Genomic DNA, 12,142 nt, shown 5'->3' on the forward strand with positions numbered 1-12,142 from the left:
AACAGTGTTGCTCTCCTAAACGTTTGGTCTCTACAGGACCTGGGGGGAAAGATTAGCTTCCTTCCAAACCTGAGGAGGAGTAAGAGAGCCAGGAAAGGAGGAAGAAGCTGGAGAAGCCTTTCCCAACTTCAACTGCCTAACGAATCCTCAGGAACAAAATACATTCCCACCCGGGACCTTGTTAGCAAGGGCCACAGAGACTGAGTCTTGGGAGTCCCGTGATAATGATCCTGAGAGGTGGTGCTGGGAGGAAAACTTCCCCTGGGAAGTTGCTGCCCGACCATGAACTTCTAGGCCAGACCCTCAGAAGATAAAAGTCTAGTGATAGAGATGATGGAAAAAGGAAACTGGAGAGGCTGTGTGCCTCCCCTGGATTCTTATGTCCTTCTCCTGTAATTACCCGTGTGATAACACACTCTCTGTGGGAAGCCTGCTGGACTCTGTAGGTGAGCAGACCTGCTCATCTAGTTATCAACCACTACCAAGCCCCTTTGGACCTCAGTCTCCTTTTCTGTAAAATGAGAGTAATGTCCCCTCTTAGGGTTGCTGGGAAGATTAAATGAATTAGCACGCATAAAGCTCCTATGAGGAGACCACCAATACTGTAAGCAACGTAATAAAAAACTGATAATATTCATCACATCCTTGTCGTGTCAATGATACTATGTCATAGGCTCTTTTATACACAGAATCCCAATCAAGCCTTACAGCAATTTTATGAGGTAGACACCTTTATTATTCCCATTTCATAGATAAATAAATTGAAGTTCAGAGTGGTTCAGTAATCTGCCTTAGACTTTGAGGAATTGGGGTTCAAACTTGCATTTGCCTGATTGTGAGGTACAAGATCTCAACAATTATGTGATTTACTCTCCTACCCTCTTCCAATTCACCTCTCTCCTCCAAACAATATACACTTAGCTTCTGTTGTCTGTGATAAATATTGCTTCAACTAGATCATGGACTATGCTCCAGGGATGAGCCTAAGCATCAGGCTCTCAGGAATAGCAGCCTCTACTTCACCCCAATAGCCAGTAGCCCAGTCCATAGCACTAAGATCAACTTCCAGCTGTTCCCGCCATGTAACTCTCTTGCTCTCTCATTGTATCTGCTGACTGTCACTGCGAAGAATTAGTCTTGACTTGATGATCTTATGGAGAGTTGACCCTCCAGAGTTAGGCTCAAGGAGGTAACATATGATTGTTAAGGCTTTACAGCATATAATATATAATATAAAAACATAAAAGTACTATACATAAAAATTATAAATGATAGCAGAAGCTTAAAGATCAATAAAATCCACAAGGAAAATAAAATATAGCTCTTAAATAATTCTTCTGTAAAGGAGAAAAACTATCGCTCCAGTGATGCTGACATGTTTTCATGTGCTTGTTGGCCATGTGTGTATCTGTTTTGGAGAAGTGCCTATTCAGGTCTTTTGCCAATTTTTCACTCGGGTTGTTGCTGTTTTTTTTTTGTTTGTTTGTTTGTTTGTTTGTTGTTTTTTGCTGTTGAGTTGTATACGTTGTTTGTATATTTTAGAGATTAAGCCCTTGTCAGTTGCATCGTTTGAAACTACTTTCTCCCATTCTGTAAGTTTTTTTTTTTTATGGTTTCCTTTGCTGTGCAAAAGCTTGTCAGTTTGCTTAGATCCCAATGGTTTATTTTTACTTTTATTTCTGTTGTCTTGGGAGATTGACCTAAGAAAACATTTGTAAAGTTGATGTCAGAGAATGTTTTGCCTGTGTTATTTTCTAGGAGTTGGATGGTGTCTTGTCTTACATTTAAGTCTTTAAGCCATTTTGAGTTTCTTTTTGTGCATGTTTGTGAGGGTGTGTTCCAGTTTCATTGATTTACATGCAGCTGCTCTGGGAGCACTCTAGACCACTGCAAAAGAGAAGCAGAAAACCCTGTGGGGCTCAAACACTGAGGATGACTGCATAGAAAAGTATAGGGAGCATCTTACCTGAGTCACCCCATCCTCCAGTCCAGAGCAGGTCATCACCAACAGGGATGTCCTTGAAGGACAGCGGGAGAACCCTAGCAAGCCTTATTACCATACCGTGGACATTTGCAGACTTAGCCACCAAGAGCCCCTAGAGTTTTCACCAATGCTGAATACAGCCAATGGAGCTGTGCAGAGTCCCTGCCACTGAGTCTCCTCCCCTGGGCTGGAGCTGTCACTGCAGTGAGACTTGCCTCCAGGGCCCCAGTCACTACTATAAGAACATCAAAGCACCTCCCCATTGACAGGAGCTGCTCTGCACCATATTCCCTGGGTCCCAAGTCACAGCTTTGACCTACTATCACCAGGGAGTGCAACCATTGCCCTGTTCCCTGCCCCTGAGTCCTGAGTCTTGGCATAGATTCCCATCACCAGGCTGCATTGCTGCTGCTCTGCTCCATGCCCCCCAAGGCTAGCCAGGACTTGGAACTGCCATCTCCAGGGTGTGCTATTGCTGCACCTTGCCACGTGAGGCCAAGATACCACTGCACCCTCTCATCCCAAAGCCTGTGTCACTACTGCATTTTCCCTCTCTATTAGACCCTGAGTCACTGCACTGAGCCTCAGACCCCAGTTCCATGGGAGATTGGCACATGCCTCCAGCTCAGACCAGTGCCACCACCACAGCAAGTGCACCTGATCCCAGGGCCCCAGCTCCCCTGCCACTCTGAGAGCCAGCACACCAAACCTGGTGCCAAGAGGGATCCCCTCAGCTACAGCTTCCCCTGACAGGAAAAACTGGACAACAGGAGGACTCCTACAAACTTTGCACTGAGTACCCCAATAGTTCTGCTACTGCCACCTGCAGAGCCCCATAGTTTGGCCACCAACATTGACTTCAGCAGAATGAGATACATCAACTAATGTGCTTCTGTGCATAAACAAAGTAATCAATAAATTTAAAAGGCAACCTACAGAATGGGAGAAAATATTTGCAAACCATGTATTTAATAAGGTATTAATATCCAAAATATATAAAGAACTCATACCACACAATATCAAATAAAAGCAAATAATCCACTTTTAGAACTGGACAAAGGACCTGAAAAACATTTTTCCAAAGAAGACATCGAATGGCTGACAGGTACATGAAAGGGTGTTCAACATCACTAGCCATCAGGGAAATGCAAATCAAAACCACAATGAGATATTAACACACACATGTTGGTATGGCTACTATCAAAAAGACAAAAAATAACAACTGTTGGTGAGGTTGCAGAGAAAAGGGAACACTTGTGCACTATTGGTGGGAATGTAAATTAGTATAACTGTATGGAAAACAGTACAGCATTTCCTCAAAAATTTAAATATAGAACGGCAATATGATCTGGCAATCCCACTTCTAATTTCATAGACAAAGGAGTGAAATCACTATCTAAAAGAGGTATCTGTACTCCCATGTTCACTGCAGTGTTAGTCATAATACCCAAGAAATGGAAATACCGTAGATGTCCTTCAGCAGGTGATTAAGTAAAGAAAACTTACACACTTGCATATACATGCACACATGGCAGTATTATTCTGCCATAAAAAAGAAGGAACTCCTGTCACTTGGAACAATATGGATGGAATTTGATGTCATTTTGCTAAGTGAAATAAGCCATACAGAGAAAGACAAATTCTTTTTATGTTTTATTTTTAACAATGTTTTTATTGTTACTTCCCCAATACAATTTTTTTTCTACTGTACAGCATGGTGACCCAGTTATACATTCTTTTTTCTCACATTATCATGCTCCATCATAAGTAACTAGACATAGTTTCCAGTGCTACACAGCACAATCTCATGGCTAATCCATTCCAAAGGCAATAGTCTGCATCTGTCAACCCCAAGCTCCCAATCCATCCCACTCCCTCCCCCTCGGCAACCACAAGTCTCTTCTGCAAGTCCATGCTTTTCTTTTCTGTGGAAAGGGTCCTTTGTGCCTTTTATTAGATACCAGATGTAAGTGATATCTTATGCTATTTGTCTCTTTCTGACTTACTTCACTCAGTATGAGAGTCTCTAGTTCCATCCATGTTGCTGCAAATGGCATTATTTTGTTCTTTTTTATGGCTGAGTAGTATTCCCTTGTGTATGTATACCACATCTTCCTAATCCAGTCATCTGTCAATGGACATTTGGGTTGTTTCCATGTCTTGGCTATTGTGAATAGTGCTGCAATGAACATGAGGGTGCACATGTCTTTTTTAAGGAAAGTTTTGTCCGGATATATACCCAAGAGTGAGGTTGCTGGGTCATATGGTAGTTCTATGCATAGTTTTCTAAGGTACCTCCATACTGTTCTCCATAGTGGTTGTAGCAGCTTACATTCCCACCAACAGTGCAGGAGGGTTCCCTTTTCTCCACACCCCCTCCAGCATTTATTTGTGGACTTATTAATGATGGCCATTGTGACTGGTGTGAGGTGGTATCTTATGGTAGTTTTGATTTTTATCTCTCTGAAAATCATTGATGTTGAGCATGTTTTCATGTGTTTGTTGGCCATCTGTATATCTTCCTTGGAGAAATGTCTATTCAGGTCTTTTGCCCATTTTTCAACTCGGTTGTTGGCTTTTTTCCTGTTGAGTTGTGTAAGTTGCTTGTATATCTTAGAGATTAAGGCCTTGTCAGTTGCATCATTTGACACTATTTTCCCCACTCCGTAAGTTGTCTCTGTGTTCTTTTTGGTTTCCTTTGCTGTGCAAAAGCTTGTCCATTTGATTAGGTCCCACTGGTTTATTTTTTATTTTACTGCTGTTGTTTTGGGAGACTGACCTGAGAGAATATTTGTAAGGCTGATGTCAGAGAATGTTTTGCCTATGTTCTCTTCCAAAGAGTTTGATGGTGTCTTGTCTTAAATTTAAGTCTTTCAGCCATTTTGAGTTTATTTTTGTGCATGGTATGAGGGTGTGTTCTAGTTTCATTGATTTGCATGCAGCTGTCCAGTTTTCCCAGAAATTCTTACGGAATAGACTTTCTTTTCCCATTTTATGTTCTTGCCTCCTTTGTCAAAGATTAATTGACCACAGATGTCTGGTTTATTTTTGGATTCTGTATTCTGTTCCATTGGTTGGTCTGTCTGTTTCTGTACCAGTACCACACTGTCTTGATGACTGTGGCTTTGTAATATTGGCTGAAGTCTGGGAAAGACATGCCTCCTGCTTTGTTTTTGTTCCTCAGGATTGCTTTGGCAATTCTGGGGCATTTGTGGCTCCATATAAATGCTATACAGTAGAAAAAATATATTTATATATATATATAAATAAATAAAAAATTTTTGGATTGTTTGTTTTAGCTCTGTGAAAAAATGTCATGGGTAATTTGATAGGGATTGCATTGAATCTGTAGATTGCTTTGGGTAGTATGGCCATTTTTACAATATTAATTTTTTCAATCCAGGAACATGGAATAGCTTTCCATTTCTTTACATCTTCTTTAATTTCCTTGGTTAATGTCTTACAGTTCTCAGTATATAAGTCCTTTACCTCCTTGGTTGGGTGTATTCCCAAGTATTTGATTTTTTAGGTGCAATTTTAAAAGGTTATTTTTGTATTCCTTTTCTAATATTTCATTTTTAGTATACCTAAAAGAGACCGATTTCTGAATGTTACTCTTATATCCTGCTACTTTGCTGAGTTTGTTGATCAGTTCAAGCAGTTTTGGGGTTGAGTCCTTAGGGTTTTCTATATATAATATCATGTCATCTGCAGAGAGTGACAGTTTTACCTCTTCTCTTCCTATTTGGATGCCTTTTATTTCTTTTGTTTGATGATTGCTGTGGCTAAGACTTCCAATACTATGTTGAATAAGAGTGGTGAGAGTGGGCACCCCTGTCTTGTTCCAGATTTTAGTGGGAAGGCTTTCAGCTTTTCTCCATTGAGTATCATACTTGCTGTGGGTTTGTCATAAATGGCTCCAATTATGTTAAGGAATGTTCCCTCTAGACACACTTTGGTAAGAGTTTTGATCATGAAAGATGTTGGACTTTGACAAATGCTTTTTCTGCATCTATTGAGATGATCATGTGGTTTTTGACTTTTCTTTTGTTAATGTGGTGTATGACATTGATTGTGTATGTTGAACCATCCTTGTGAACCTGGGATGAACCCCACCTGGTGGTGGTGTCTGATCTTTTTGATATGCTGTTGGATTTGGTTGGCTAGGATTTTGTTGAGAAGTTTTGCGTCTATATTCATCAAAGGTATTGGCTGATAGTTTTCTCTTTTGGTGGTATCTTTGTCCGGTTTTGAAATTAGGGTGATGGTGGCTTCATAGAATGTCTTTGGGAGTGTTCTTCTTCACGCTTTTGAAAAAGTTTAAGGAGGATGGGCACCACATCCTCTTTGTATGTGTGGTAGAATTTTCCTGTGAAGCCATCTGGTCCTGGACTTTTACTCGTATGGAGTGTTTTTATGACATATTCAATTTCGTTTCTAGTGACTGGTCTGTTCAGTTGGTCTATTTCTTCTTGATTCAGTTTTGCCAGGCTATAAGACTCTAGAAAGTTGTGCATTTCTTCTAGGTTGTCAAATTTGTTACTGTACAATTGTTCATAGTATTCTCTCATAGTTTTTTGTATTTATGTAGTATCAGTTGTGACTTCTCCCTTTTCATTTCTTATTTTGTTTGGGTCCTTTCTCTCCTCTGCTTAGTGAGTCTAGCCAGAGGTTTATCAATTTTGTTTACCTTTTCAAAGAACCAGCTCTTGGTTTCTTTGATTTTGTCTATTTTTTAAATCTCTATTTTATTGATTTCCTCTCTGATCTTTATGATTTCCTTCCTTCTGCTGAGTTTAGGTTTTGTTTGTTCTTCTTTTTCTCATTCATTTAGGTGGTGGGTTAAGTTGTTGACTTGAGGTTTTTCTTCTTTTTTGAGGAAGGCCTGTATGGCTATGAATTTCCCTCTGAGCACTGCTTTTGTGGCACCCCATAGATTTTGAGTGGTTATTCCTTCATTATCATTTCTCTTGAAGTGTTTTTTAATTTCCTTATTGATTTCCTCATTGACCCATTGGATTTTTTAGTAGCATGTTGTTTACTCTCCATGTAGTCAGCTTTTTTTTCTCATTTCATTTCCTGTGGTTGATTTCTAGTTTCATGCCATTGTGGTCAGAGAAGATACTTGAAATAATTTCTATACTCTTAAATGTGTTGAGGTTAGCTTTGTGCCCCAGTATGTGATCAATTCTTGAGAATGTTCCATGTGCACTTGAGAAGAATGTGTATTCTGATTTTTTTGGATGTTATGTCCTGAAAAGGTTGATTAAGTATAATTTTTCTATTGTGTCCTTTAGGATCTCTGTTGCTGTATTAATTTTCTGTCGAGAGGATCTGTCCATTGATGTGAGTGGGGTGTTAAAGTCTTCTACTATGATTGTATTCCCATCAATTTCTCCTTTTATGTCTGTTAGTAGTTGTTGGCGGTATCTGGATGTTCCTATATTAGGGGCATATATATTAACAATTGTAATATCCTCTTCTTGAATGGCTCTTTAACCATTAGTGTCCTTCTTTGTCTGAGAAAGACAAATTCTATGTGGTATCACTTGCATGTGGAACTGGGGGAGGGGTGTGTGGGGCAATGTAGATCAAAGGGTAAAGAATCTTTCAGTTATAAGATGACGAAATTCTGAGGATCTAATGTATAACATGGTGATTTTAGCTCATAATACAGTGTTATGTACTTGAAATTTGCTGAGAGTAAATCTTAAGCATTCTCATGACACACAAAAAAGGGTGTGACTGATGGATGTTGATTATCTTGATCCTGTTAATCTCACTATATACACACACACACACACACACACACACACACACACACACAATTTGTACACCTTAAATATATATGCTTATATTTGTCAATGATTTCTCAATAAACTTGGAAAAAAATAATTCTCAATGGGAGAAATACCAGTGGATTGTATTAGTTAACTCAGGCCTCCATAATGAAATACCATAAACTGGGTGGTATAAACAACAGAAATTTATTTTCTCACAGTTCTGGAGGCTAGAAGTCCAGGATCAGTGTGGCAGCATGGTCAGGTTCTGGTGAGGGCTCTCCTCCTGGTTTGCTGAGGGCCACCTTCCCACTGTGTCCTCATTTAGCAGTGTTTTCTCTGCCTCTTCCTCTTTTATAAGCCTACAGTCCTATTGGATTAAGGCCCCACCCAATTTAACCTTATTTACTTCCTAAAATACCCCATTAGTACTTCCTAATTAATCTCATTTAACCTTAATTACTTTCTAAAGACTCTCTTCAGATAGAGTCACATCAGGGGGTTAAAGGCTTCTACACGATTCGGTGAACATCATAAATGTACATAATAAACATTTAAAAATATATTCCACTTTATGGCAACATCAAAGGAGTGCATGTTAAAAATATTAATTGGCAACTTTCAACCATTATATTTTGAAAAATTAGAAGAATTTTATTTATAAGAGTTACTACTGACAAAGGCATGGGGATGAAGTGGTTTCACTCAGTGTTGTAATAATAAAGTAGTGCCAATATTTTGTAGGATAAGTGGGGAAAACAAATCAAAAATCTAATTTTATTTAACTCAGGAATTTTATTAATTAGAACTTACACTGTAGAAATCCTTGCAGAATAATAGAAACACATCTCTAAAGAATATTTTTTACATCATTGGTCATAATTATAATAAATCTAGAAACAATCTAAACTCCATCAAAAGGAATATGGTTAGGGGAGTTCCCGTCATGGTGCAGTGGTTAACGAATCTGACTAGGAACCATGAGGTTGCGGGTTTGGTCCCTGCCCTTGCTCAGTGGGTTAACGATCCAGCGTTGCCGTGAGCTGTGGTGTAGGTTGCAGACGCGGCTCGGATCCTGCGTTGCTGTGGCTCTGGCGTAGGCCAGTGGCTACAGCTCCGATTAGACCCCTAGCCTGGGAACCTCCATATGCCGCGGGAGTGGCCCAAGAAATAGCAAAAAGACAAAAAAAAAGGAATATGATTAGGTAAATTATGATTAACTCATAAATTAACACTAGGCAGTCATTAAAATAGATAAGGTAAATTTGTAGATATCTGACAGGTAGAAAATCCTATCATATACTGTGTAAACAAAATATATGACATGTGCTAACAATAGGATGTGCTAATACTTGGCAGCAGCCATATTCCAGTCTGGATAGAATCTCTGCTGGTATATTTTTTGGGATCCCTGCATAAAAAAACAAAGGGTCCTTCCTATAGGACCATGAACCTTCCAGGAGACAGAGTGTCCTGGTTCCAACTCCACCTGGAATGGGAAGAGTAGCTAGGACCAAATGGCAACTAGCCAAGGGTTCTGGTCTATAGAACCTGTACACCTATTATCAGGAGAACGAGTCTCACTTCCTAACAAAAGTCATCTTGCTCAAGGTTGAGGAAAGACAGGGACACTTGCTATGGTTCCACCCTTCTGAGACACCTCTCATGCAAGGACTCGCTTCCCCGTGAGTACTCGCCATAGAGCACCCTGCACATCAGGGTTCCGGAGGCTGTAGATGAGTGGGTTCAGCATGGGGCTGATGACAGTGTTGAGGATGCCAATCCCCTTGTCCTTGTCTGAAGCCTCCACTGAGCCCAGCCTCATGTAGCTGAAGACACCTGTGCCATAGAAGATGCCCACCACAGTGAGATGGGAGCCACACGTGGAGAAGGCTTTCTTCCTTCCCTCTGCTGAGCGAATTCGTAGAACAGCAGCTGCTACATGGATGTAGGAGGTGACAATGAGAATCACAGGTGCACCTGCCATGAGGATACCTAAACCAAAGAGCAGCAGCTCATTGAGCTGGGTGCTGGAGCAGGAGAGCTGGAAGAGCTGTGGGAGGTCACAGTAGAAGTGATTGATCACACTGGGGCCACAGAAGTTGAGGGTGGATATGGCAACAGTGTGGGTCAGTGCATTGGTGAAGGCACAACCCCAGGACACAGCCACCAATATCCTCTGGACCATCTGGCTCATGCGGCTGCTGTAAGTGAGGGGTCGGCAGATGGCCAAGAATCGGTCATAGGCCATGGCTGTCAATAGGAAGCAGTCTACACCAGCCAGCTGATGGAAGAAGAAAAGCTGTGTGAGGCAGGCTGCGTAGGGAACTGTGTGCTTGTGGGACAAGAGACGACTCAACATTGAGGGAACAGTGACAGTGATGCACCCAATGTCCAGCACCGACAGGTTCCCCAGGAAGAAGTACATGGGGGTGTGGAGTCTGGGCTCCACCAGGATGGCTGCCAGGATGCTGAGGTTGCCCCCGACTGTGAGCAGGTAGGCAAAGAAGAAGAGTACAAAGACAGCTGGTCGCAGCCCTGGTGCCTCCACCAAGCCCAGCAGGATGAACTCAGTTACGACTGTTCCATTGGCCCCAGATTCTGGCTCCATGGATCCCTATAAGAAGACATCCCATGGTGGAAGGGATCAGTCTTCCCAATTTAGTTGTTCAATATAAATACATTGTCTCACTTTCATATGTAAGCCCCACGGTAAATTCCCAAGTGTCCTGGTGGGTATTTCCCCCCTCAGACTACCCTTCATTCATGAACCCTCTCATGACCTCGATACTGTATCTCATGATCTTCCTCTGGCTGATTGCAGCCTACAGTACCCTGCCCCCAGCTCCAACCTCCTTTCTACCATCATAAGCATCACTTTTTGCTGTACTCTCCAAATAAGAACTTGAATGCTTCTCACACTGACATTATGATTATTATAGATAGTGCATAAAAACAGTGACAAATATAGAAAATTACAGGTTAGGATATCGTGAAAAGTCTTTGTTATGAATGTCCTGTTGCTTTACCTGGACAGTCTTGGAAACCACCCCAATGACCTCTGGCTCTCTTCTTCCATACCCTGCTCTCTTGGCCAGAAACTGACCTATCTAGACCCTTCAGACATCTTCTGTTCTATACGGGTTCGCTTTTTATGTGTGACTAAGATGCAACAGCAACATCAGACACGCAGGGATAGTTAATGGGAGCTGCAATGTCAGAATCCAAGTTGGATCCTTGTATTGTGGTGGTTGTCTGTTTTAGGGATGCTTCACAGAAGATTCCATATAGGTAATAAATTTGATACAAAGTCTCCTACAGTCTCCTAAAAACTGCGAAATCCCTGACTCCTCTTATGTCACCATCTGGGTCTAACTATAGACCTAGACTCAATGAATAAATACTATGTGAATTTACATATCAATAGGAGGAAAACAGCTCCCATACATTAAATTATTAAAGAATAATTAAACTACCTCTCAACTGCCCTCTCAAATCCACTTCTACTTGGGTTATAAAGTTTCACACCTATCTATGCTCAGATTATTTACCTAGAATGTCCTTTTGCTAACTCCACTGGCTCAAATTCTTTAAGACTCAACTAAAATGTTTCTCTTCTATAAAAGTTTTCCTTATCCTTCTTCATCTCAAACTCCTCTCCATTAAACTCCTTCAGCACCTTTACTGTTAATCTGTGAACCTCTTGCATGGTCATTTCTCTACAGAGTACTCTACCACTCCTCTGCCACTGTAAGTGGCTTCAGGACAGATTTATGCCTGACTCAGCTCTTCATTCTCAATGCTTTTCATCACACTGTGCATACAGTAGGTGCTTGATATTTCTGAAATAAATGAAAGAATTTGCCAAGCAAGACCATAGATCAACAAGTTTTCAGTAAAAGGGAGCATCAGATGAGCTGCAATTTGGAAAAGACTTCCTGGATGAGCTGAAATTTATACAAGATAATAAAAAATTAATATAGGAGTTCCCGTTGTGGCCCAGTGGTTAACGAATCTGACTGGGAGCCATGAGGTTGCGGGTTCACTCCCTGGCCTCGCTCAGTGGGTTAAGGATCCGGCATTGCCATGAGCTGTGGTGTGGGTTGCAGACACGGCTCCAATCCCGCATTGCTGTGGCTCTGGCGTAGGCTGGCCACTATGGCTCTGATTAGACCCCTAACCTGGGAACCTCCATATGCCATGGGAGCGGCCCTAGAAAAGGCAAAAAGACAAAAAATAAAAATTAATATGATTTAATATGATGTAAGTTCGAATAAAAAGAAGAGACATAGTGCTATAGGAATCTTTGATCTCTTTAGATAACATAACAGAAACAATTAAGAGTAGTTAAAACAATCTATTTACTAGGTCAGACAAA

At 41.0% G+C, this 12,142-nt stretch overlaps 2 protein-coding genes across 3 annotated transcripts in view; one reads left to right on the forward strand and one right to left on the reverse strand.

The window, feature by feature from the left end:
- LOC100517239 (olfactory receptor 3A10) overlaps positions 1–12,142 on the forward strand; it is a 179,489-nt gene that overhangs the window by 144,014 nt on the left and 23,333 nt on the right. The window lies entirely within an intron of this gene.
- On the reverse strand, positions 9,302–10,479 carry LOC100514318 (olfactory receptor 3A1-like). Its single transcript, XM_003131842.5, has one exon. The coding sequence runs from the start codon at positions 10,373–10,375 to the stop codon at positions 9,428–9,430; it is 948 nt and encodes a 315-aa protein (XP_003131890.1). The 5' UTR covers positions 10,376–10,479; the 3' UTR covers positions 9,302–9,427.

Source organism: Sus scrofa, chromosome 12, assembly GCF_054392235.1.
Source record: "Sus scrofa isolate SSC_HxYL_T2T_F1_AM1 chromosome 12, Sscrofa_HxYL_maternal_Yorkshire_Landrace_v2.0, whole genome shotgun sequence".
NCBI classification, from domain to species: domain Eukaryota; kingdom Metazoa; phylum Chordata; class Mammalia; order Artiodactyla; family Suidae; genus Sus; species Sus scrofa.